The sequence below is a fragment of the Salvelinus namaycush genome, unplaced genomic scaffold (genome assembly GCF_016432855.1).
Source record: "Salvelinus namaycush isolate Seneca unplaced genomic scaffold, SaNama_1.0 Scaffold124, whole genome shotgun sequence".
Lineage (NCBI taxonomy): Eukaryota > Metazoa > Chordata > Actinopteri > Salmoniformes > Salmonidae > Salvelinus > Salvelinus namaycush.
This window is the reverse complement of record NW_024057942.1, coordinates 244,300-267,425: the sequence shown is the minus strand read 5'-3', so window position 1 is coordinate 267,425 and position 23,126 is coordinate 244,300. Positions and strand designations below refer to the sequence as shown.

Genomic DNA, 23,126 nt, shown 5'->3' with positions numbered 1-23,126 from the left:
TAGTGCACTGCTAACTAGGTAGCCATTTCACATCGGCTGCACCTACCGAACACCACTTTACTGGAAAACTACAGTGGACACTGGAAAAACACAGGAGACTCGTAGAGCGCCCTTCACACATTAACCATGTGTTTCAGATCAGACACTGGAGTAAAGATACCAACACCCAACCAGTGAATTCAAGTGGACAACAGAATAACTGTGCTCCCTCTACAGAATAAGCATTGGTTCAGAGTGCTAGAACTTCGGGCTAAAACACACTGGACTAAACTGAAAACCAGAGGTTGATCTACTACTGAGCTAAACTACTGTTGAGAGCTGAGCATGCCAGAGGAGGGTATGGAGGACAACAAGGGGAGAGAGGAGAGACCCAAGTGGAACAACAAGGCAGAGTACCTGCTGACCTGCATTGGCTTCGCTGTTGGAGTGGGGAACGTGTGGCGCTTCCCCTACCTCTGCCAGATTTACGGAGGGGGTATAGATGCCTTTTACATGTCTTTTCTTTCATTTTTCCCCCTACAACTTTGTTAATGTTTCTCTCAATTTAACATTTTAACTCTGAAGATGTTTTTATAATGGTATGAGAGATAACTCCTAACATCTTGGACATTCATCTCTTAGATAAAACCTTCAAGCCTCAATCTTGTGATTTCTGTCCATGTTGTATCAATATGTAGTGCACAGACCAACTAGATCATGTTTGAGGAAACAGAGGAATGACAGTAGTTAAACATTATCTACTCGGTTTATATATCTGAATACGTAATGAACAGAAACGGCATGATTGTGGCTTAGAAGTGTTATCTAAGATATGCCATCCTACAACACCAGGCTTCTATTCTCATAGGCTCTCCTACAACACCAGGCTTCTATTCTCATAGGCTCTCCTACAACACCAGGCTTCTATTCTCATAGGCTCTCCTACAACACCAGGCTTCTATTCTCATAGGCTCTCCTACAACACCAGGCTTCTATTCTCATGGGCTCTCCTACAACACCAGGCTTCTATTCTCATAGGCTCTCCTATAACACCAGGCTTCTATTCTCATAGGCTCTCCTACAACACCAGGCTTCTATTCTCATAGGCTCTCCTACAACATCAGGCTTCTATTCTCATGGGCTCTCCTACAACACCAGGCTTCTATTCTCATAGGCTCTCCTATAACACCAGGCTTCTATTCTCATAGGCTCTCCTACAACACCAGGCTTCTATTCTCATAGGCTCTCCTACAACACCAGGCGTCTATTCTCATAGGCTCTCCTATAACACCAGGCTTCTATTCTCATAGGCTCTCCTACAACATCAGGCTTCTATTCTCATAGGCTCTCCTACAACACCAGGCTTCTATTCTCATAGGCTCTCCTATAACATCAGGCTTCTATTCTCATAGGCTCTCCACAACACCAGGCTTCTATTCTCATAGGCTCTCCTACAACACCAGGCTTCTATTCTCATAGGCTCTCCTATAACATCAGGCTTCTATTCTCATAGGCTCTCCTATAACATCAGGCTTCTAACTGGTTTGATACATTCACCTCTGAAGGTTAAATAATGTACTTACATTCAGTAATCTTGCTCTGATTTGTCATCCTGACAGTCCCAGAGATAAAATGCAGTATAATTCCCTGTCTTAGGTCAGTTAGGATTACCACTTTATTTTAAGAATGTGAAATGTCAGAATAATAGTAGAGAGAATGATTTATTTAAGTTTTTATTTCTTTCATCACATTTGGGTCAGAAGTTTACATACACTCAATTAGTGTTTGGTAGCGTTGCCTTTAAATTGTTTAACTTGGGTCAAATGTTTCAGGTAGCATTCCACAAGCTTCCCACAATAAATTGGGTGAATTTTGACCCATTCCTCCTGACAGGGCTAGTGTAACTGAGTCAGGTTTGTAGGCCTCCTTGCTCCCACACACTTTTTCAGTTCTGCCCACAAATCTTCTATAGGATTGAGGTCAAGGCTTTGTGATGGTTACTCCAATACCTTGACTTTGTTGTCCTTAAGCCATTTTGCCACAACTTTGGAAGTATGCTTGGGTCATTGTACATTTGGAAGACCCATTTGCGACCAAGCTTTAACTTCCTGACTGATGTCTTGAGATGTTACTTCAATATATCCAGGTAATTTTCCTTTCTCGTGATGCCATCTATTTTGTGAAGTGCACGAGTCCCTCCTGCAGCAAAGTACCCCCACAACATGATGCTGCCACCCCAGTGCTTCACGGTTGGGATGTTGTTCTTCGGCTTGCAAGCCTCCCCCTTTTTCCTCCAAACATAACGTTGGTCATTATGGCCAAACAGTTGTATTTGTTTTTCATCAGACCAGAGGACATTTCTCCAAAAAGTACGATCTTTGTCCCCATGTGCAGTTGCAAACCGTAGTCTGGCTTTTTTTATGGCGGTTTTGGAGCAGTGGCTTCTTCCTTGCTGAGTGGCCTTTCAGGTTATGTCGATATAGAACTCGTTTTACTGTGGATATAGATACTTTTGTACCTGTTTCCTCCAGAATCTTCACAAGGTCCTTTGCTGTTCTGGGATTGATTTGCATCTCTAGGAGACAGAACGCGTCTCCTTCCTGAGCGGAATGATGGCTGCGTGGTCCCATGGTGTTTATACTTGCGTACTATTGTTTGTACAGATGAACGTGGTACCTTCAGGCGTTTGGAATTTGCTCCCAAGGATGAACCAAACTTTTATTTCTTTAGATTTTTCCATGATGTCAAGAAAAGAGGCACTGAGTTTGAAGGTAGGCCTTGAAATACATCCACAGGTACACCTCCAATTGACTCAAATTATGTCAATTAGCCTATCAGAAGCTTCTAAAGCCATGACATCATTTCATGGAATTTTCCAAGCTGTTTAAAGGCACAGTCAACTTCGTGTATGTAAACTTCTCACCCACTGGAATTGTGATACATTGAATTATAAGTGAAATAATCTGTCTGTAAACAATTGTTGGAAAAATGACTTGTGTCATGCACAAAGTAGATGTCCTAACCGACTTGCCAAAACTATAGTTTGTTGTCAAGAAATTTGTGGAGTGGTTGAAAAACGAGATTTAATGACTCCAACCTAAGTTAATGACTCCAACCTGACTCCAACCTAACGACTTCAACTGTAAGTGTCTTATGTCGGCTGAAAGCTTAAATTCTTGTAAATATAATTGCACTCTCCAATTTACAGTAGCTTTTACTGCTAAGAAATGCCATGCTATTGTTTGAGGAGAGCTCCTAACAACAAAACAATTTTTTCACCGCGATAGGTTTGATAAATTCCCCTCTGAAGGTGAAATGTGTACTTACATTTTGAAATCATTTTGAAGGGTCCCAGAGGTAACATGAAGTGTTGTTTTGTTAGATAAAATCCTTTTTCATATCTATAAAAAGGTCCATATAACATGCACAATCAATTTTATATTTCCACTCGTTCAATTTGCAAAGAAAGGAATCTGTGAAAATCTAACCCTAAACATTGTTTCAACCAGTCAAATTACATTCCTATTTACTCCTCAGAGATCCTAGAACGTAACTAGACTTCACTATATCATTAGGAGTGTAGTATATGTGTAGTAGGACACATATCTTATAGGACACCAAATTTGGTCAGAGAGCGACTCCTTCATGGCGCTCCGATGACACGGGCAGTCTTCACTTGATTGACTGTAACTTTGTCAAATAAGCACCAATCGGGATCAAACGAAGCTAGCTAGATAGCCAATGAGCTGGGCTTTACGGGGGTATGAAATCCCATATCTGTCACACAATTTTGCTGCTAACCTTGTGCGACAGCAAACCTTTTCCTTTTGGACAAAAATTGCAAGAATATGGAAAGTTATGAAGTTATGAAAACTGTGTGTTTTGCAAATGTTGAACTTACAATGATTTACCCAAATGTACCTGGTTGACTTCACACTAAATGTCATGTAGCTTGCTCATACTTCAAGTTATCCGTCTGAAACGTTGCATGTACACTGTTGCCCTCTTGTGAACATCATCGGAATTACAACCAGAGTGATTGCTATGTGTGGGACCTTTGTTGCATTTCAAAGATGGTGGTAGAAAGAAAATACCCCAAAAATTGGTTGTTTTTTTCTTTGTATTTTCTTTTGCCATATCTATTGTGTTATGTTCTCCTACATTCAATTCAGATTTCCACAAACTTAAAAGTGTTTCCTTTCAAAAGGTACCAAGAATATGCATATCCTTGCTGAGCTACAAACAGTTAGATTCAGGAAAATTGAAAAAAGGGGCTAATCCTTATTAATTTATTCAGACCTGATCCAAATCCATTACAATGTAAAATGCTATGGAGACCAATATATCACATAAGAAAGAAATGTGTACATTTAATTCGAATTTGTACGGTGTTCATGAGAAAAGTAAGTAACTAGCCTATAAGGTTCCAGGGTTTAAGTTTAGGGTTAATGGATAATTAGATTGTTGACAGTTAGTTGAACATCTATTGAACATCTCCTTCCCCAGGTGTGTTCCTGATCCCCTACCTGATAGCCCTGGTGTTTGACCCGTGTCCCCTCTCTCCAGGTGCGTTTCTGATCCCCTACCTGATAGCCCTGGTGTTTCAGGGTCTGCCTCTGCTCTACTTGGAGCTGGCTATAGGACAGAGGCTCCGTATGGGCAGCATCGGAGTCTGGAACTCCATATCACCCTACCTGGGAGGAGTAGGTAGGTGATGAAACCCTGATGAAGACAGCTTAGCTGTTGAAACGTTGGTTAACCTCTCTTGGATATGTGGGACGTTAGCGCCCCACCTCTTCAACAGCCAGTGATACTGCTGGGCGCCAAATTCAAATACAGAAATACTCATTATAAAAATTCAGAAAACAAAACATATTTTTACATAGGTTTAAAGATGAACGTCTTGTGAAACAAACCACGGTGTCAGATTTAAAAAATGCTTTACGGCGAAAGCATACCTTACGATTATTTGAGAACATAGCCCACTAGACAATTCATTACAAACAGTAACCAGCCAAGTAGAACAGAGTCAGAAATAGAGATAAAATGAATCCCTTACCTTTGATGATCTTCATATGGTTGACTCAGCAGACATTCATTTACTCAATAAATGTTTATTTTGTTCGATAAAGTCTCTTTATATACAAAAACCTCCGTTTTGTTCGCGCGTTTTCTTCAGTAATCCACAGGCTCAAACGCAGTCAAAACAAGAAGACAAAAAAATCCAAATTGTATCCGTAAAGTTCATGGAAACGTGTCAAACGATGTTTATAGTCAATCCTCAGGTTGTTTTTAGCCTAAATAATCGATAATATTTCAACTGGACAATAACGTAGTAAATTTTAAAGGTAAACAAGAATTGCTCTCTCTCTGTCGAGCGCATGAAAAAGCTCTGCGACACTTTATCGTCCAGTCATTCCGAATGCTCTTATTCCCTCATTTTTCAGAATACAAGCCTGAAACTATTTCTAAAGACTGTTGACATCTAGTGGAAGGCATAGAAACTGCAGTTTGAGTCCTAAGTCAATGGATACTGTTATGGCATTTAATAGAAAACTTAAAAAAATAAAAAACTACTTCCTGAATGGATTTTTCTCAGGTTTTCGCCTGCCACATCAGTTCGGTTATACTCACTGACACTATTTTAACAGTTTTTGGAAACTTTAGAGTGTTTTCTGTCCAAGTGTACCAGTTATATGCATATCATATCTTCTGGGCTCGAGAAGCAGGCAGTTTAATTTGGCCATGCATTTCATCCAAAATTCCGAATGCTGCCCCTACCCTAGTGAAGTTAAATCAATTATTTCATTGGAGTAATTAAATTGTGCAGTTTCTTCTTCTTCTCAGGAGTAGGTGGGTGGCCAAAACTAAACACCCAGACAGGGAACATCCTCTACTAGCTGCTGTTTGGTGTTTCTGATCTACTATCCCATGTCCATCAGGTGTAGCCTCAATGGTAGTGTCCTTCTGTGTGAGTCTGTTCTACAACACTATCGTGGCCTGGGTCCTCTGGTACCTCTTCAACTCCTTCCAGGACCCCCTGCCCTGGAGCCAATGTCCCCTCAACCACAACAACACAGGTATGAAGCGCTTTGAGTACAACAGTTGGTAAAAAAATCGCTATTTTCTGTCAATTCAATTAATTATTATTATTATTATTAGTTCATTCTAGCTATTTGTTCATTTGTCAGGAACCATGCACAGTTTGTAGGTTGGACCATAGTTGAAGAATGAACAGCAAGTGTACATTATGTAATTTGACCAAAGTAAGTGATCATTTGAACCAGGGTACGTGAAGGAGTGTGTAGAAAGCACGCCGGTCAACTACTTCTGGTACCGTCAGACCCTGAACATCACTCCTAACATGGAGACCAGTGGCTCTCTACAATGGTGGCTGGTAGTCAGCTTAGCTACCGCCTGGTCTATCATTTACATCTGTTTCATCAGGGGGATCGAGACCATCGGCAAGGTGAGAGGCAGACAGTGTGCTGCATTTTTAAGCTCGGAACAGCCAAGAGGATTTCATGCAATTTTAGAACAAAGTTTGCTCCATCTGAACGCTCTAGTTTTAGAACGTCTCATATCGACTGCTGGAGTTACCGAGATTTAAATCTTAAGCTCTAGACTTGAGACGAGATGGATCTGTTTAGCCAGAGAACAGTGTGTTGACGTTCTGTGTTTAGCCAAGCAGACAGCTAGCTAGCTATTTTACTGCAGTTAGGTTGCCCTAGCTTGCTGATAATTCTCTGACAAATCAAACAAAAGTGTTCCCCATTTCTGATGCATGTATTTCATGATACAAGTTTGCTTCAACCAAGTGGCAACTTTGTTTCAAAGGTTCATCACATGATTGTAAAGCGGCACCGAAACCATGGAAAAGGTCTCAGCTCTAAGCCACGTCTTTTAGATCTGAATGCCCTGTCAGCTGTTCTACAACACAATATTCTAAAAGTAGCCAACATCTGCCAACTTTAGAATGTTGATCTTTGTTGGAGTTTGTTGTGGCAGTGTGCAAGCGGCTTAAAACAATATATATGCCTTTTCATCACCTGTCTTATTACAGGCTGTGTACGTCACAGCAACGTTCCCCTACCTGGTACTAACCATCTTTCTGGTGAGAGCCCTGACCCTTCCTGGATCATCTGAAGGTCTAATCTACCTGTTCACACCTGACGTGAGTCCTCTGTCTGTCTGCCTGCCTGCCTGCCTGCCTGCCTGCCTCTGTCTGTGTGTCCGTGTGTCCGTGAGGTTGGCTAAATCTCAACACTGATCACTCGGACACTCGAGTCAATCTCAAACGCTAGTTTCTCCACCGCGTCTTTTTTTTTTTGCATAGGAGGTCTTAGTCACGCGATTGTACATCATACATTAGGAATTTAGTGTATTTTTGAAGTTTGATCATGTACACAAAAAAACGTGTCCATTAGCTTGCTAAGCCTGAGCCAGCCACTTTATATGAAACAAAAGAGAAGCTTACCAGCTAGTGGAACACTAAATGACGATGTTCCTTCTATTAGCTAGCAAGCTAATGTAGTAACATTATTTCATCACAATGAACGTTAATGAAGCAGCAAACGGCCTGCTCTGCCCCGAGTCAGTACAATACAGAGTCTGCTCTGCTGTTGCGCTGCGCGTTTAGCTGACCCAACGTTACAATGTAGCGATTGTATGCTCCGCAAACATGCTGAAGTATGAAATGACTGCTTAGTCAGCAAGCTGTCATACTATCGTAAATAAGTAACAAACCACATGCTGTTTATCAGTGCCAAACATCCTTAGCTAAATTTACATTGCTTTTTTTTGTGTCAGAGAAGCTAGCTAGCTAGCAAGCAGGCTACAGCCACTGAGCCTATAAGGCTACAATAAGCTAAATCAGCTGATGAAAACACTAGGGACCGAAACACTTGCAAATATTTTGTGCAGGAGTAGAGATGTCATTTTGCTTTTACAAATGTTTCACTTTCTATCTGTGTGAGAGCCTATGTTTCATATGGAGTCATGCTACTTTCTACCTATCTGTGTCTGCCCGAGGGCCTATGTTTCATATCTAGTCAAGAAATTTCGGAATATTGACAAATAGCAGTTGGGACGTTGAGTGCGGCAACGTCTCAACTCACATTTTGCCCAAAAACACTTGCAGACTTGAGCTTACTATCAAACACATCGGCAAGTGGCCATTCAAATCTTATTTATTTTGTCACATGCTTTTGTACACAACAGGTGTAGACTAACATTAAAATGCTTACTTACAGGCTCTTCCCAACAATGTAGAGAGAAATAATAGAAAGACTATAACACAAGGAATAAATACTGTTGATTAACAATTACTTGGCTATAAACACGAGGCACCAGTACTGAGTCGATATGTACGAGTTAATTACACTATACAGTACGACTACAGTCGTGGCCAAAAGTTCTGAGAATGACACAAATATTAATTTTAACAAAGTCTGCTGCCTCAGTTTGTATGATGGCAATTTGCATAAAATCCAGAGTGTTATGAAGAGTGATCAGATGAATTGGCATGCAAATGTACTGAATCCCCCAAAAACATTTCCACTGCATTTCAGCCCTGCCACAAAAGGACCAGCTGACATTATGTCAGTGATTCTCTCGTTAACACAGGTGTGAGTGTTGACGAGGACAAGGCTGGAGATCACTCTGTCATGCTGATTGAGTTCGAATAACAGACTGGAAGCTTCAAAAGGAGGGTGGTGCTTGGAATCATTGTTCTTCCTCTGTCAACGATGGTTACCTGCAAGGAAACATGTGCCGTCATCATTGCTTTGCACAAAAAGGGCTTCACAGGCAAGGATATTGCTGCCAGAAAGATTGCACCTAAATCAACCATTTATCGGATCATCAAGAGCGGTTCAATTGTTGTGAAGAAGGCTTCAGGGTGCCGAAGAAAGTCCAGCAAGCGCCAGGACCGTCTCCTAAAGTTGATTCAGATGCGGGATCGGGGCACCACCAGTACAGAGCTTGCTCAGGAATGGCAGCAGGCAGGTGTGAGTGCATCTGCATGCACAGTGAGGCGAAGACTTTTGGAGGATGGCCTGGTGTCAAGAAGGGCAGCAAAGAAGCCCCTTCTCTCCAGGAAAACATCAGGGACAGACTGATATTCTGCAAAAAGTACAGGGATTGGACTGCTGAGGACTGGGGTAAAGTCATTTTCTCTGATGAATCCCCTTTCCGATTGTTTGGCGCATCCGGAAAAAAGCTTGTCCAGAGGAGACAAGGTGAGCGCTACCATCAGTCCTGTGTCATGCCAACAGTAAAGCATCCTGAGACCATTCATGTATGGGGTTGCTTCTCAGCCAAGGGAGTGGGCTCACTCACAATTTTGCCTTTTCACAATTTTGCCTAAGAACACAGCCATGAATAAAGAATGGTACCAACACATCCTCCGAGAGCAACTTCTCCCAACCATCCAGGAACAGTTTGGTGATGAACAATGGCTTTTCCAGCATTATGGAGCACCTTGCAATAAGGCAAAAGTGATAACTAAGTGGCTCGGGAAACAAACATTGATATTTTGAGTCAATGGCCAGGAAACTCCCCAGACCTTAATCTCATTGAGAACTTGTGGTCAATACTCAAGAGGCGGGTGGACAAACAAAACCCCACAAATTCTGACAATCTCCAAGCATTGATTATGCAAGAATGGGCTGCCATCAGTCAGGATGTGGCCCAGAAGTTAATTGACAGCATGCCAGGGCGGATTGCAGAGGTCTTGAAAAAGAAGGGTCAACACTGCAAATATTGACTCTTTGCATCAACTTCATGTAATTGTCAATAAAAGCCTTTGACACTTATTAAATGCTTGTAATTATACTTCAGTATTCCATAGTAACATCTGACAAAAAAGTATCTAAAGACATTGAAGCAGCAAACTTTGTGGAAATTAATATTTGTGTCATTCTCCAAACTTTTGGCCACGACTGTACACTGAACCGAAATATAAATGCAATGGAACAGTTCGTATAAGGAAATTAGTCAATTGAAAAATATAATTAGGTCCTAATCTATGGATTTCGCGACTGAGAATACAGATATGCATCTGTAGGTTTAAAATAAAGGTAGGGGCATGGATCAGAAAACCAGTCAGTATCTGTTGTGACCACCATTTGCCTCATGCAGCACGAGACCTTCGTTTAGAGTTGATCAGGCTGTTGATTGTGGCCTGTGGAATGTTGTCTCACTCCTCTTCAATGGCTGTGCGAAGTTGCTGGATATTGGCGGGAACTGGAACACGCTGTCATACACGTCGATCCAGAGCATCCCAAACATGCTCAATGGGTGACATGTCTGGTGAGTGTGTGGGCGATTGAAGAACTGGGACATTTTCAGCTTCCAGGAATTGTGTGCAGATCCTTGCGACATGGGGCTGTGCATTATCATGCTGAAACATGAGGTGATGACGGTGGATGAATGGCACGACAATGGGCCTCAGGATTTCATCATGGTATCTCTGTGCGTTCAAGTTGCCATCGATAAAATCCAATTGTGTTCGTTGTCTTTCACTTCTGCCTGCCCATACCATAACCCAACCCCCACCATGGGGTGCTCTGTCCACAACATTGACATCAGCAAACCGCTCGCCCACACTGCCATCAGCCCGGTACAGTTTAGCACACTTCTCCAGCATACCAGTGGCCATCGAAGGTGAGCCTTTGCCCACTGAAGTTGGTTACGATGCCGTACTGCAGTAACGTCAAGACCCTGGTCAGTACTTTGTTGAGGCACCTTTGGTAGCGATTACAGCCTCGATTCTTCTTGGGTATGACGCTACAAGCTTGGCACACATGTATTTGGGGACTTTCTCCCATTCTTCTCTGCAGATCCTCTCAAGCTTTGTCCGGTTGGATGGGGAGCATCACTGCACAGCTACAGTACCAGTCAACAGTTCGGACACACCTACTCATTCAAGGGTTTTTGTAGAATAATAGTGAAGACATCAAAAGTATTAAACAAACTTGTTGGCTGCTTTTCCTTCACTCTGCGGTCCAACTCATCCCAATCCATCTCAATTGGGTTGAGGTCAGGGGATTGTGGAGGCCAGGTCATCTGATGCAGCACTCCATCACTCTCCTTCTTGGTCAAATATCCTTTACATAGCCTGGAGGTGTGTTAGGTCATTGCCCTGTTGAAAAACAAATGATAGTCCCACTGAGCGCAGAATGCGGATGGTGTATCGCTGCAGAATGCTGTGGTAGCCATGCTGGTTAAGTGTGCTTTTAACTCTAAATAAATCACAGACAGTGTCGCCAGCAAAGCACCCCCACACCATCACACCTCCTCCTCCATGCTTCACGGTGGGACCCACACATGCAGATATCATCCGTTCACCTACTCTGCGTCTCAGAAGACACGGCGGTTGGAAGCAAAAATCTCACATTTGGACTCATCAGGACAGATTACCACCGGTCTAATGTCCATTGCTCATGTTTCTTGGCCCAAGCAAGTCTCTTCCTATTATTGGTGTCCTTTAGTAGTGGTTTCTTCGCAGTAATTCAACCATGAAGGACTGATTCACGCAGTCTCCTCTGAACAGTTGATGTTGAGATGTGTCTGTTACTTGAACTCTGTGAAGCATTTATTTGGGCTGCAATTTCTGAGGCTGGTATCTCTAATGAACTTATCCTCTGCAGCAGAGGTAACTCTTGGTCTTCCTTTCATGTGGCGGGCTTCATGAGAGCCAGTTTCATCATAGCGCTTAATTGTTTTTGCAATTGCACTTGAAGAAACTTTAAAAGTTCTTGACATTTTCAGGATTGACTGACCTTCATGTCTTAAAGTAAAGATGGACTGTTGTTTCTCTTTGCTTATTTGAGCTGTTCTTGCCAAAATATTGACTTTGTCTTTTACCAAATAGGGCTATTTTCTGTATACCAACCCTAACTTGTCACAACGCAACTGATTGGCTCAAACGCATTAAGGAAAGAAATGCCACATATTAACTTTTAACAAGGCACACCTGTTAATTGAAATTTATTGCAGGTGACAACCTAATGAAGCTGGTTGAGAGAATGCCAAGAGTGTGCAAAGCTGTCATTAAGGCAAAGGGTGGTTACTTTGAAGAATTAACACATTTTTGGTTACTACATGATTCCAAATGTGTTATTTCTTATCTTTGATGTCTTTACTATTATTGTACAATGAGGAAAATAGTAAAAATGAAGAAAACTCCAGAGATGTTCGATCAGGTTCAAGTCCAGGCTCTGGCTGGGCCACTCAAGGACATTCAGACGCTTGTCCCGAAGCCACTCCTGCATTGTCTTGGCTCTGTGCTTAGGGTCGTTGTCCTGTTGGAAGGTGAACCTTGACCCCAGTCTGAGGTCCTGAGATCCTGTCTGCTTTATCAAGGATCTCTCTGTACTTTGCTACCCTCCTCTTTCCCTCGATTCTGACTAGTCTCACAGTCCCTGCTGCTGAAAAACATCACCACAGCATGATGCTGCCACCACCACCATTGTAGATTGATGAGATTCTTTTAAATGTTTTATCCATTTTAGGATAATGCTGTAAGGTAACAAAATGTGGAAAAAGTGAAGGAGTCTGAATGCACTGTTTATTATCCAAGCATTTCGCTACACCTGCAATAACATCTGCTAAACATGTGACCAATAAAATCTGATTTGATGTCCTTGTTCAGCCACGACTCTGAAAAACATAGGATATTACAGTTCTTCAGGTCCTGTTGATAGGATAGTCTCCAACAGAGCTCATCCAGTTTATTCTCCAGTGATTAGTACGTTCACCAATAGAACGGAGGGTAGAGGCGGTTTATCACCGACGTTTTATCAAGGGTTGCAGATCGTTTGCCTCTCTTGCCCCGTCTCTTCCTCTTTCGAGTCCCGAGGTTTAGGGCCTGGTCCGGAATGAGCAGGACATCCACAGCTGCCGACTCGTTGAAGTAGAACTCTTCATCCAAATCAAGATTTTGTATTCCTCTTCTGATGTCCAAAAGTTGTTTCTGGTCAGGAAATGCTGGTGCAAATATTATGTACAAAAACCAGTTAAGATCAGCGTATAAAAGGGTGATAAAGGGCTCAGGGGCTTCAGTTTGTGTGTGAGAGAGACCGAAAGAAAAAGAGACCGAGAGAGAGACAGATGGAAAGTGACATGTCTTGACAATCCACCTCATTTGTAATAATGTAAAAATATATTCCAACCTATAATATGTGTTTCTGTCTGTGCGTCACATCAGTGGGAGATCCTGAAGAACCCCCAGGTATGGCTGGATGCTGCTACTCAGATCTTCTTCTCTCTGTCAGTGGCCTTTGGTGGACTCATCTCATTCTCCAGTTACAACAGCCAGAAGTAAGCCCAATGGTCAATCATTATGAGTAACATCAACCTTTATGGGTCCAGCATATCATTCGTCCCCCAAGACTTTTAATTTGACATATCGTTCACCTCCCTTGACAAGCCTCCTTCGCTGTTCCACCATTGACCAATCATTTGCATTCACTTTGTTTCTTGTCTGTGTGTTTGGTCAGGAATAACTGTGAAAGGGATGCTGTTTTAGTGGGGGTTATAAACAGTGCTACATCTATCTATGCCTCCATCCCCATCTTTGCCATCCTGGGATTCAAGGCCCACACCAACTATGTCACCTGTCTGAATGGGTAGGTGTGATAAAATGGATGTTTATTTGGCAACATTTGCTAAATCATGAAACTAGTTTGCAGTCAAGTTGTTAAACCTTTATATTCTACCTTGTGTGTTTGATATCCTCTGGAAAAACAGATGCAAACTCAACCAAAACAAATGACCAATATGTTTCTCTTGTAACTTACAGTAACATCTTAGCTCTGACCAATGAGTTTGATATTAGCGACATGAACATAACGGTTGAAAACTACGAGCAGTGGTTTGACTCTTTAAATGGGACACATCCATCTAGAGTATCCGATCTCAACCTGAAGACATGCGACCTGCAAACCTTCTTGGATCAGGTACTATAGTCAGGAGTTTAACTACCTCAGGGCAAACATGGGTTGAGTCAAGTTTTCTTGTTATTCAACCTACCCTCGCTGCATAACATAATCTAATTGGTTGTCTTGTTTCTCTCTCCATCCTCCCTCCAGAGTGCGTCTGGTACTGGGTTAGCGTTCATCGTGTTCACAGAAGCGGTGATATCGATGCCTGGCTCTCAGGTATGGGCTGACTCTTTCTTTTATTTTTTTATTACTTCTTTAAAAAAACTACAGTTCTAATACAGAGACTCTGTGTTGAACCCAGTTAAATACATCAGGATTTGATTAGATTCCTGTCTGATTAACCAGGTGTGGGCTTTTGTTGATGTGATTCCTGTCTGATTGACCAGGTGTGGGCTGTTGTTGATGTGAGTCCTGTCTGATTGACCAGGTGTGGGCTGTTGTTGATGTGAGTCCTGTCTGATTGACCAGGTGTGGGCTGTTGTTGATGTGATTCCTGTCTGGTTGACCAGGTGTGGGCTGTTGTTGATGTGATTCCTGTCTGATTGACCAGGTGTGGGCTGTGTTGTTGATGTGATTCCTGTCTGTTTGACCAGGTGTGGGCTGTGTTGTTGATGTGATTCCTGTCTGATTGACCAGGTGTGGGCTGTGTTGTTGATGTGATTCCTGTCTGATTGACCAGGTGTGGGCTGTGTTGTTGATGTGATTCCTGTCTGATTGACCAGGTGTGGGCTGTTGTTGATGTGATTCCTGTCTGTTTGACCAGGTGTGGGCTGTGTTGTTGATGTGAGTCCTGTCTGATTGACCAGGTGTGGGCTGTGTTGTTGATGTGAGTCCTGTCTGATTGACCAGGTGTGGGCTGTGCTGATGTGATTCCTGTCTGATTGACCAGGTGTGGGCTGTTGTTGATGTGATTCCTGTCTGTTTGACCAGGTGTGGGCTGTGCTGATGTGAGTCCTGTCTGATTGACCAGGTGTGGGCTGTGCTGATGTGATTCCTGTCTGATTGACCAGGTGTGGGCTGTTTTTGATGTGATTCCTGTCTGATTGACCAGGTGTGGGCTGTGCTGATGTGATTCCTGTCTGATTGACCAGGTGTGGGCTGTTGTTGATGTGATTCCTGTCTGATTGACCAGGTGTGGGCTGTGTTGTTGATGTGATTCCTGTCTGATTGACCAGGTGTGGGCTGTTGATGATGTGATTCCTGTCTGTTTGACCAGGTGTGGGCTGTGCTCTTCTTCATCATGCTGTTCAGTCTGGGTCTGTCCTCCATGTTTGGTAATCTGGAGGGCATCCTCACGCCCCTTCATGACCTCAAACTGGTGCCCAAGTGGATGCCCAATGAGCTCTTCACAGGTAAAAGCCAAAAAGGAAACGATCAGATTTCCGTATCTTTCAACATTGCCAATGTGTGACGAAAAACTGTTCTTTTGGGAACGATCTTAACGCCGTCTTTTGTTTTCTCTTGTCTCGCTCTCCCTCCATCACTCCCCACTTTTTTTCCCTCCAGCAATAATCTGTCTGGTATTGTTCCTGATGGCTCTGATATTCTGTCTGGGATCAGGGAACTACTGGTTGGAGATCTTTAACAGTTACGTGGGCTCCGTTCCTTTTCTCATCATCGCCTTCTTTGAGATCATCGCTGTGGCATACATCTACGGAATAGGACGGTAAGAGCCTCATAATACTATAGTTGTCCTGGTTTGAACTGTAATGAGCGTCTTCCCACTGGGCACAAACACTTGTTGAATGACTTTGAACCAACGTGGAGTAGACGTTGAATTGACGTCTGTGCCCAGTGTCTTGTCTTTAGAATTGGGCAGATTGCTAGGAACCTCTCAGAGGAACATGTCTCCCCATATGTCTGTTGTTGGTCTGTTAAACCTTTAAATATAGCAGTTGTTCACCTAATCTTTTGGTTCAGCATTTTACGATTCCCGACACAATCCACTTGTGACCGATTTAAGTTTTAATCCTGGATCATCTACATGTTACAGAACCTGCATAGGGTTGCAAAATTCCAGTAACTTTTCCCAATTCCAAGATAAAAAAAAAAAAATCTGATTAGAGGACTCTGGATTTCCTGCTTACTCCCTTCTGAATCAGGGAACCTTACAAACGGGGTTTCTGGGAATTTAGGGAAAGTTACCTGAATTTTGCAACCCTAAACCTGAGTCATCTGCAGTTCTTAGGCATTCGTTCCGCTTTCATCTGTTCCTCTTCCATCTCTTTCTCCTTTCTTCTGTCTGAGCCTGTAATGACAGTCTCAGACAGGGCTGTAGTGGCTTGGGGGGGCTCGATGGGGCTGTAGTGGAGCAGGTTGAGAGCTTCAAGTTCCTTGGTGTCCACATCACCAACAGACTATCATGGTTCAAACACACCAAGACAGTTGTGAAGAGGGCAAGAAAGCCTATTCCCCCTCAGGAGACTGAAAAGATTTGGCATAGATCCTCAAAACAGCTGCACCATCGAGAGCATCCTGACTGTTTGCATCACTGCCTGGTATGGCAACTGCTCGGCCCCCGACACTACAGAGGGTAGTGCGTACGGCCCAGTACATCACTGGGGCCAAGCTTCCTGCCATCCAGGACCTCTATACCAGGCGGTGTCAGAGGAAGGCCTTAAAAATTCAACCACCCTAATTCAACCACTCCAACCACCCTAGTCATAGACTGTTCTCTCTGCTACTGCAGGTCAAGCGGTACCGGAGCGCCAAGTCTAGGTCCAAAAGGCTTCTAAACAGCTTCTACCCCCAAGCCATAAGATTCCTGAACATCTAATCAAATGGCTACCCAGACTATTTGCATCGTTCCCCCCCACCCCCTCTTTTACACTGCTGCTACTGTTTATTATCTATGCATAGTCACTGTAATTCAAACTACATTTACATATTACCTCAACTAACCGGGGCTTCCACACATTGACTCTGTACCGTAACACCCTGTATATAGCCTCCACATTGACTCTGTACCGTAACACCCTGTATATAGCCTCCACATTGACTCTGTACCGTAATACCCTGTATATAGCCTCCACATTGACTCTGTACCGTAACACCCTGTATATCACCTCCACATTGACTCTGTACCGTAACACCCTGTATATAGCCTCCACATTGACTCTGTACCGTAACACCCTGTATATAGCCTCCACATTGACTCTGTACCGTAACACCCTGTATATAGCCTCCACATTGACTCTGTACTCATACCCCCTGTATATAGCCTCCACATTGACTCTGTACCGGTACCCCCTGTATATAGCCTCCACATTGACTCTGTACCGTAACACCCTGTATATAGCCTCCACATTGACTCTGTACCGGTACCCCCTGTATATAGCCTCCACATTGACTCTGTACCGTAACACCCTGTATATCTCCCGGGTGGCGCAGTGGTCTAGGGCACTGCATCGCAGTGCTAGCTGCGCCACCAGAGTCTCTGGGTTCACGCCCAGGCTCTGTCGCAGCTGGCCGCAACCGGGAGGTCCGTGGGGCGACGCACAATTGGCATAGCGTCGTCTGGGTTAGGGGTTAGGGAGGGATTGGCCGGTAGGGATATCCTTGTCTCAGTATGTAAAAAATGTAATAAAATGTATGCACTCTACTGTAAGTCGCTCTGGATAAGAGCGTCTGCTAAATGACTAAAATGTAAAAGTATATAGCCTCCACATTGACTCTGTACCGTAACACCCTGTATATAGCCTCCACATTGACTCTGTACCGTAACACCCTGTATATAGCCTCCACATTGACTCTGTACCGTAACACCCTGTATATAGCCTCCACACATTGACTCTGTACCGTAACACCCTGTATATCACCTCCACATTGACTCTGTACCGTAACACCCTGTATATAGCCTCCACATTGACTCTGTACCGTAACACCCTGTATATAGCCTCCACATTGACTCTGTACCGTAACACCCTGTATATAGCCTCCACATTGACTCTGTACTCATACCCCCTGTATATAGCCTCCACATTGACTCTGTACCGGTACCCCCTGTATATAGCCTCCACATTGACTCTGTACCGTAACACCCTGTATATAGCCTCCACATTGACTCTGTACCGTAACACCCTGTATATAGCCTCGCTTGTTATTTTACTGCTGTTATCTATTTTTATTTTTTACGTAACACTTATTTTTCTTAAAACTGCATTGTTAGTTAAGGGCTTGTAAGTAAGCATTTCACTGTAAGGTCTACTGTACTCAGTGCATGTGACAAATATAATTTGATTTAAAACCTCTTCCTGTCTCCATAGGTTCAGTGATGACTTGGAGTTCATGACAGGACATAGACCCAACATCTTCTGGAAGGTTTGCTGGTTGGTCATCAGCCCTCTGATGCTGTTCGTGGTGTTGGTGGCGTACGTTGCCGTCCAGGCCCAGACACATCCCACCTACGCAGCATGGAATCCTGACTATGTAAGAGCCACCACTGCTAACGCAGCCTTTTCAAACCTCTCCTCGGGGACCCCCCCAGAGTTGCACCCCCCATTTTGCCCTCAGAACAGCCTACATTCAGATCAGCTTTACCATTGCAGGTTGAAGCAACCATCAATGGAATTGGCTGCATCATTTCCAATCCCCTATACAGACATAACTCACCCCCTAGATTCAGTCTGATGTAGAAACATTTGAAATGTTTTTATTTTTTAAATTTGATAGAAGTAGAGACTCGGAGCTACAAAATGCTATTTCATACACTATATTTGAGGAACAATAGGAAAGTAATTCTGACACACACATACACAGTACCAGTCAAAAGTTTGGACACACCTACTCATTCAAATGGTTTTTCTTTATTTGTACTATTTTCTACATTGTACAAATAATAGTGAATACATCAAAACTATGAAATAACACCTATGGAATCATGAAGTAACCCCCCAAAAAAGTGTTAAAAAATAAATACAAATATGGAGATTCTTCGAAGTAGCCACCCTTTGCCTTGATGATCGCTTTGGACACTCTTGGCATTCTCTCAACCAGCTTCACGAGGAATGTACAATGTAAAATAAATCAAATAAAAACCCTGGAAAGAGTAAAAGAGTAGGTGTGTCCAAACTTTTGACAACACACACACCAAAGGGTTTCTATTTTATTAAAGTATTTTCTACATTGTAGAATAATGACCGTCTGTGGCTTAAATCTCTGGTGTAATGTTTTTAATTATTATATTTATATAGACAGGAGTAATTATATCATTTTGACAAGTTGAATTCAATTCAACTTGAGGGAAAGCTTAGTCTATTGGAAACGCGCCACCTACGGTTGAAATCAGATGTGATAGATGAGATACATTGAACGGCTGGCAGTCCTCGAGGACAGGTTTGGAAGAAGAAACCCTGCGGTAGATAGAATGTTCCTGAAAAAATATTGAACTGTGTGTCGTGATACTTCCATATTTTTTCAGCACCATTTCTGTACGTAGTGTGAAGCGTTTCTCTGCTCAGATCAGCTGTAGGTGTCATTTAGGAGGTTCAATAGTCTTAGGCCAGTTGAGAACAAGTTCTCATTTACAACTGTGACCTGGACAAGATAAAGCAACGTAGCGCGACAAAAACACAGTTACACATGGGATAACACAATAGAAAAAGCTGTATACAGTGTGTGCAAATGTAGTAAGATTAGGGAGGTATGGCAATAAATAGGCCAAAGTGGCAAAATAATTACAATTTAGCATTGACACTGGAGTGATAGATGTGCAGAAGATGATGTGCTAGTAGAGATACTGGGGTGCGAAAGAGCAAAAATAAATAACAATATGAGGATGAGGTAGTTGGGTGGGCTATTTACAGATGGGCTGTGTACAGGTGCAATGATCGGTAAGCTGCTCTGACAGTTGATGCTTAAAGTTAGAGAGGGAGATATAAGACTCCAGCTTCAGTGATTTTTGCAGTTCGTTCCAGTCATTGGCAGCAGAGAACTGTAAGGAAAGGCAGCCAAAGGAGGAGTTGGTTTTGGGGGTGACCAGTGAAATATACCTGCTGGAGCGCGTGCTATGGGTGGGTGTTGCTATGGTGACAAGTGAGCTGAGATAAGGCGGGGCTTTACCTAGCAAACACTTATAGATGACCTGGAGCCAGTGGGTTTGGCGACAAATATGAAGCGAGGGCCAGCCAACGAGAGCATACAGGTCGCAGTAGTGGGTTGTATATGGGGCTTTGGTGAGAAAACGGATGGCACTGTGATAGACTGCATCCAATTTTCTGAGTAGTGTTGGAGGCTATTTTGTAAATGACATCGCCGAAGTCAAAGATCGGTAGGATAGTCAGTTTTACGAGGGTATGTTTGGCAGCATGAGTGAAGGATGCTGTGTTGCGAAATAGGAAGCCGTTTCTAGATTTAATTTTGGATTGGAGATGTTTAATGTGAGTCTAACCAGACAGTCTAACCAGACAGTCTAACCAGACACCTAGAACTGTCCAGAGTAGTGATGCTAGTCGGGCGGGCGGATGAGGGCAGTGATCGGTTGAAGAGCATGCATTTAGTTTTACTAGCAGTTAAGAGCATATGGAGGCCACGGAAGGAGTGTTGTATGGCATTGAAGCTCGTCTGGAGGTCAGTTAACACAGTGTCCAAAGAAGGGCCAGAAGTATACAGAATGGTGTCGTCTGTGTAGAGGTGGATCAGAGACTCACCAGCAGCAAGAGACATCATTGATATATACAATAGTAGTGCATGATAAGTGGGACTAGGGTTTGAGAGACAACCAGTCAGATGACTACATAGTACTCACCTAATAAGCAGTGCACTACAGCCTACAGGGAATAGGGTGTCAATTGCGATTTGCCCTGTGGGATGTCATTTGTTGCAAGGCAATTACGTTTTCTGATTCTAATTCTGTCTGTGCAGGTGAACTTCCCCGACACAGAGGTTCTGCCGTATCCAGACTGGGTGTTTGCCATCTGTGTCCTGCTGTCTTCAGTACCAGTTATCTCCATCCCCCTGGTGGCCATCTACAGACTCATCTGCTGCATGTCAGGAAGACACTCTAAAGGCAGTCTCCACAACGATCCGAATCCTTATGTCAACGAAGGCTACGTTGTAGAGAGTTAGACCCTGAAGACACTCTAAAGGCAGTCTCCACAACGATCCGAATCCTTATGTCAACGAAGGCTACGTTGTAGAGAGTTAGACCCTGAAGACACTCTAAAGGCAGTCTCCACAACGATCCGAATCCTTATGCCAACGAAGGCTACGTTGTAGAGAGTTAGACCCTGAAGACACTCTAAAGGCAGTCTCCACAACGATCCGAATCCTTATGTCAACGAAGGCTACGTTGTAGAGAGAGCTAGACCCTAAAAGACACTATTTCCTGTTTGAGCTTTTATTGTAAACAGGAATCTGAAGGATATAATTATGGTCATATTTGTTAAAGGGAGAGAGAGAGCCCTGTAATGCGTTTCTGTGGTTGGAGTAAAAGATGACCAAGAATTTTGTCGACTTCTCGGTGCACAGGTGACATGCTGGTAAAAATGAGAAAACGGATTACAGTTTGCCTGCATTAAAAATCATCGACCACGAGAAGCGCCACCTTTGGATGTGCATTTTCTTGTTTGCTTATGGCCGTATACAGCTCGTTGAGTGCGGTGTTAGTGCCAGCATCAGTTTGTGGTGTTAAATCGACAGGACTCTTGAGAAACATACAGTGAGCTCCAGAAGTATTGGGACACTGACTGTTTTACTCCATATGTACAAAAAAAAGTGCTGTAAAAATACCCTCAAATTAAAATCTGACAAGTCTGCACTTTAACCTCGGGTCGTTGTGTCATTTCAAATCCCAAAGTGCTGGAGTAGAGCCAAAAATAAAAACGTATCACTGTCCTAATAGTTTTGTAGCTCACTGTAGAATAATACAGTTGTTCAGCTCCTGATAAAACTCATCCAGTGTGTTCTCCAGTGACTGCACATTCACCAACGGAACAGAGAGGACAAAATGGCGGGTCTATTTGTTGGCCGATGTAATCTCGTTAAGAGGCCGCATCGACCTGCCTCTTTTCCACAGCCACTTCCTCTTTCCAGTCCCGGGGGATCAGGGCCGGTTCCGGAGTTAGCAGAACGTCCAGAGATGTCGACTTGAAGTAGAAATCTTCAACGAAATCGAGGTTAGTGATCTCTGTTCTGATGTCCAGAAGACGTTTTCGGTCATAGGAAATGGCGGAGACATTATGCATTAAAAAAGTTGAGCAGAATTGGTCAGGATCCCGTAAAATGGCCGCTATCCACTGGAGCGAAGCGAGTAATCGTCATTCTCACGGATGTTATGCATGCTAGCCTCTGATTGCAGCACGGTCCATTTAGAATAACCAAGTGACTTAACACTACGTTCACTAAACAAGAGAGCTACTCCAAGCAACTCCACCGTCGGCTGGCAGTAATAGCTAGTAGTAACTAGCTAACCTGGCTAGCACGCTACGCAGCGCTTGTTAGCTAGCCTTGTCTTGAAAGTCTACGTAGGACAGACTCACAGAGGTGGGACCGGACCCTTCATCGACAAGTCGAGGAAGAGAGGCAAGCGGTGCTTAGGGGGGGGGGGGGTACCCACTGAACCTGGATGGCCTCTGTCGTCGAGTAGCCTCCCGTAACCGGTGACAGAGCACACATGAGCCGGGTTGAGCGTGAGCAGCCACCGCACACACAGGTAGACATTTGCTCTGACCAAAAGAACAAAAAACAGCTGAGTCACGGGCCCCCGGGCGAGGAAGTCAGTAAGTTCCCCTAAAGAATGCTTCACGATTACGTGGACTAGTAGGGGGAACCAGCTGTCCCCTTGTTCTGGACTAGTAGAGGAACCAGCTGTCCCCTTGTTCTGGACTAGTAGGGGGAACCAGCTGTCCCCTTGTTCTGGACTAGTAGGGGGAACCAGCTGTCCCCTTGTTCTGGACTAGTAGGGGGAACCAGCTGTCCCCTTGATAACTGATTAGAACACACACATACCAGTCAACAAACATGTTTTTGTTTTTATTTGGACATGGTCGCGAACCCACACAGCTTCGCCTTCGTCGTCAACGGGAGAGAGAGCCAACACCTACAGCCGATACCGGATAGCCCAGGCCAAGACATCCGATACCGGATAGCCCAGGCCAAGACATCCGATACCGGATAGCCCAGGCCAAGACATCCGATACCGGATAGCCCAGGCCAAGACATCCGATACCGGATAGCCCAGGCCAAGACATCCGATACCGGATA

General features: G+C 43.6%; 1 protein-coding gene across 2 annotated transcripts; it reads left to right on the top strand.

Annotated features, from left to right (window-relative positions):
* The first annotated feature begins 199 nt into the window (after window positions 1-199).
* LOC120036205 (sodium-dependent neutral amino acid transporter B(0)AT1-like) lies at window positions 200-21,191 on the top strand. Of its 2 annotated transcripts, none has more exons than XM_038982686.1 (13): window positions 200-475; window positions 4,546-4,686; window positions 5,922-6,059; window positions 6,267-6,448; window positions 7,043-7,153; window positions 13,190-13,302; window positions 13,482-13,610; window positions 13,784-13,940; window positions 14,073-14,141; window positions 15,142-15,277; window positions 15,432-15,591; window positions 18,191-18,353; window positions 20,787-21,191. In XM_038982686.1, exons 1-13 carry the CDS (start codon window positions 325-327, stop codon window positions 20,988-20,990), a joined length of 1,854 nt encoding a protein of 617 aa, XP_038838614.1. In that variant the 5' UTR covers window positions 200-324; the 3' UTR covers window positions 20,991-21,191. The 2 variants fall into 2 exon arrangements, with proteins under 2 accessions (XP_038838614.1, XP_038838613.1); XM_038982685.1 differs by having other exon boundaries at window positions 7,043-7,168; window positions 13,205-13,302.
* The last annotated feature ends 1,935 nt before the right edge of the window (window positions 21,192-23,126 follow it).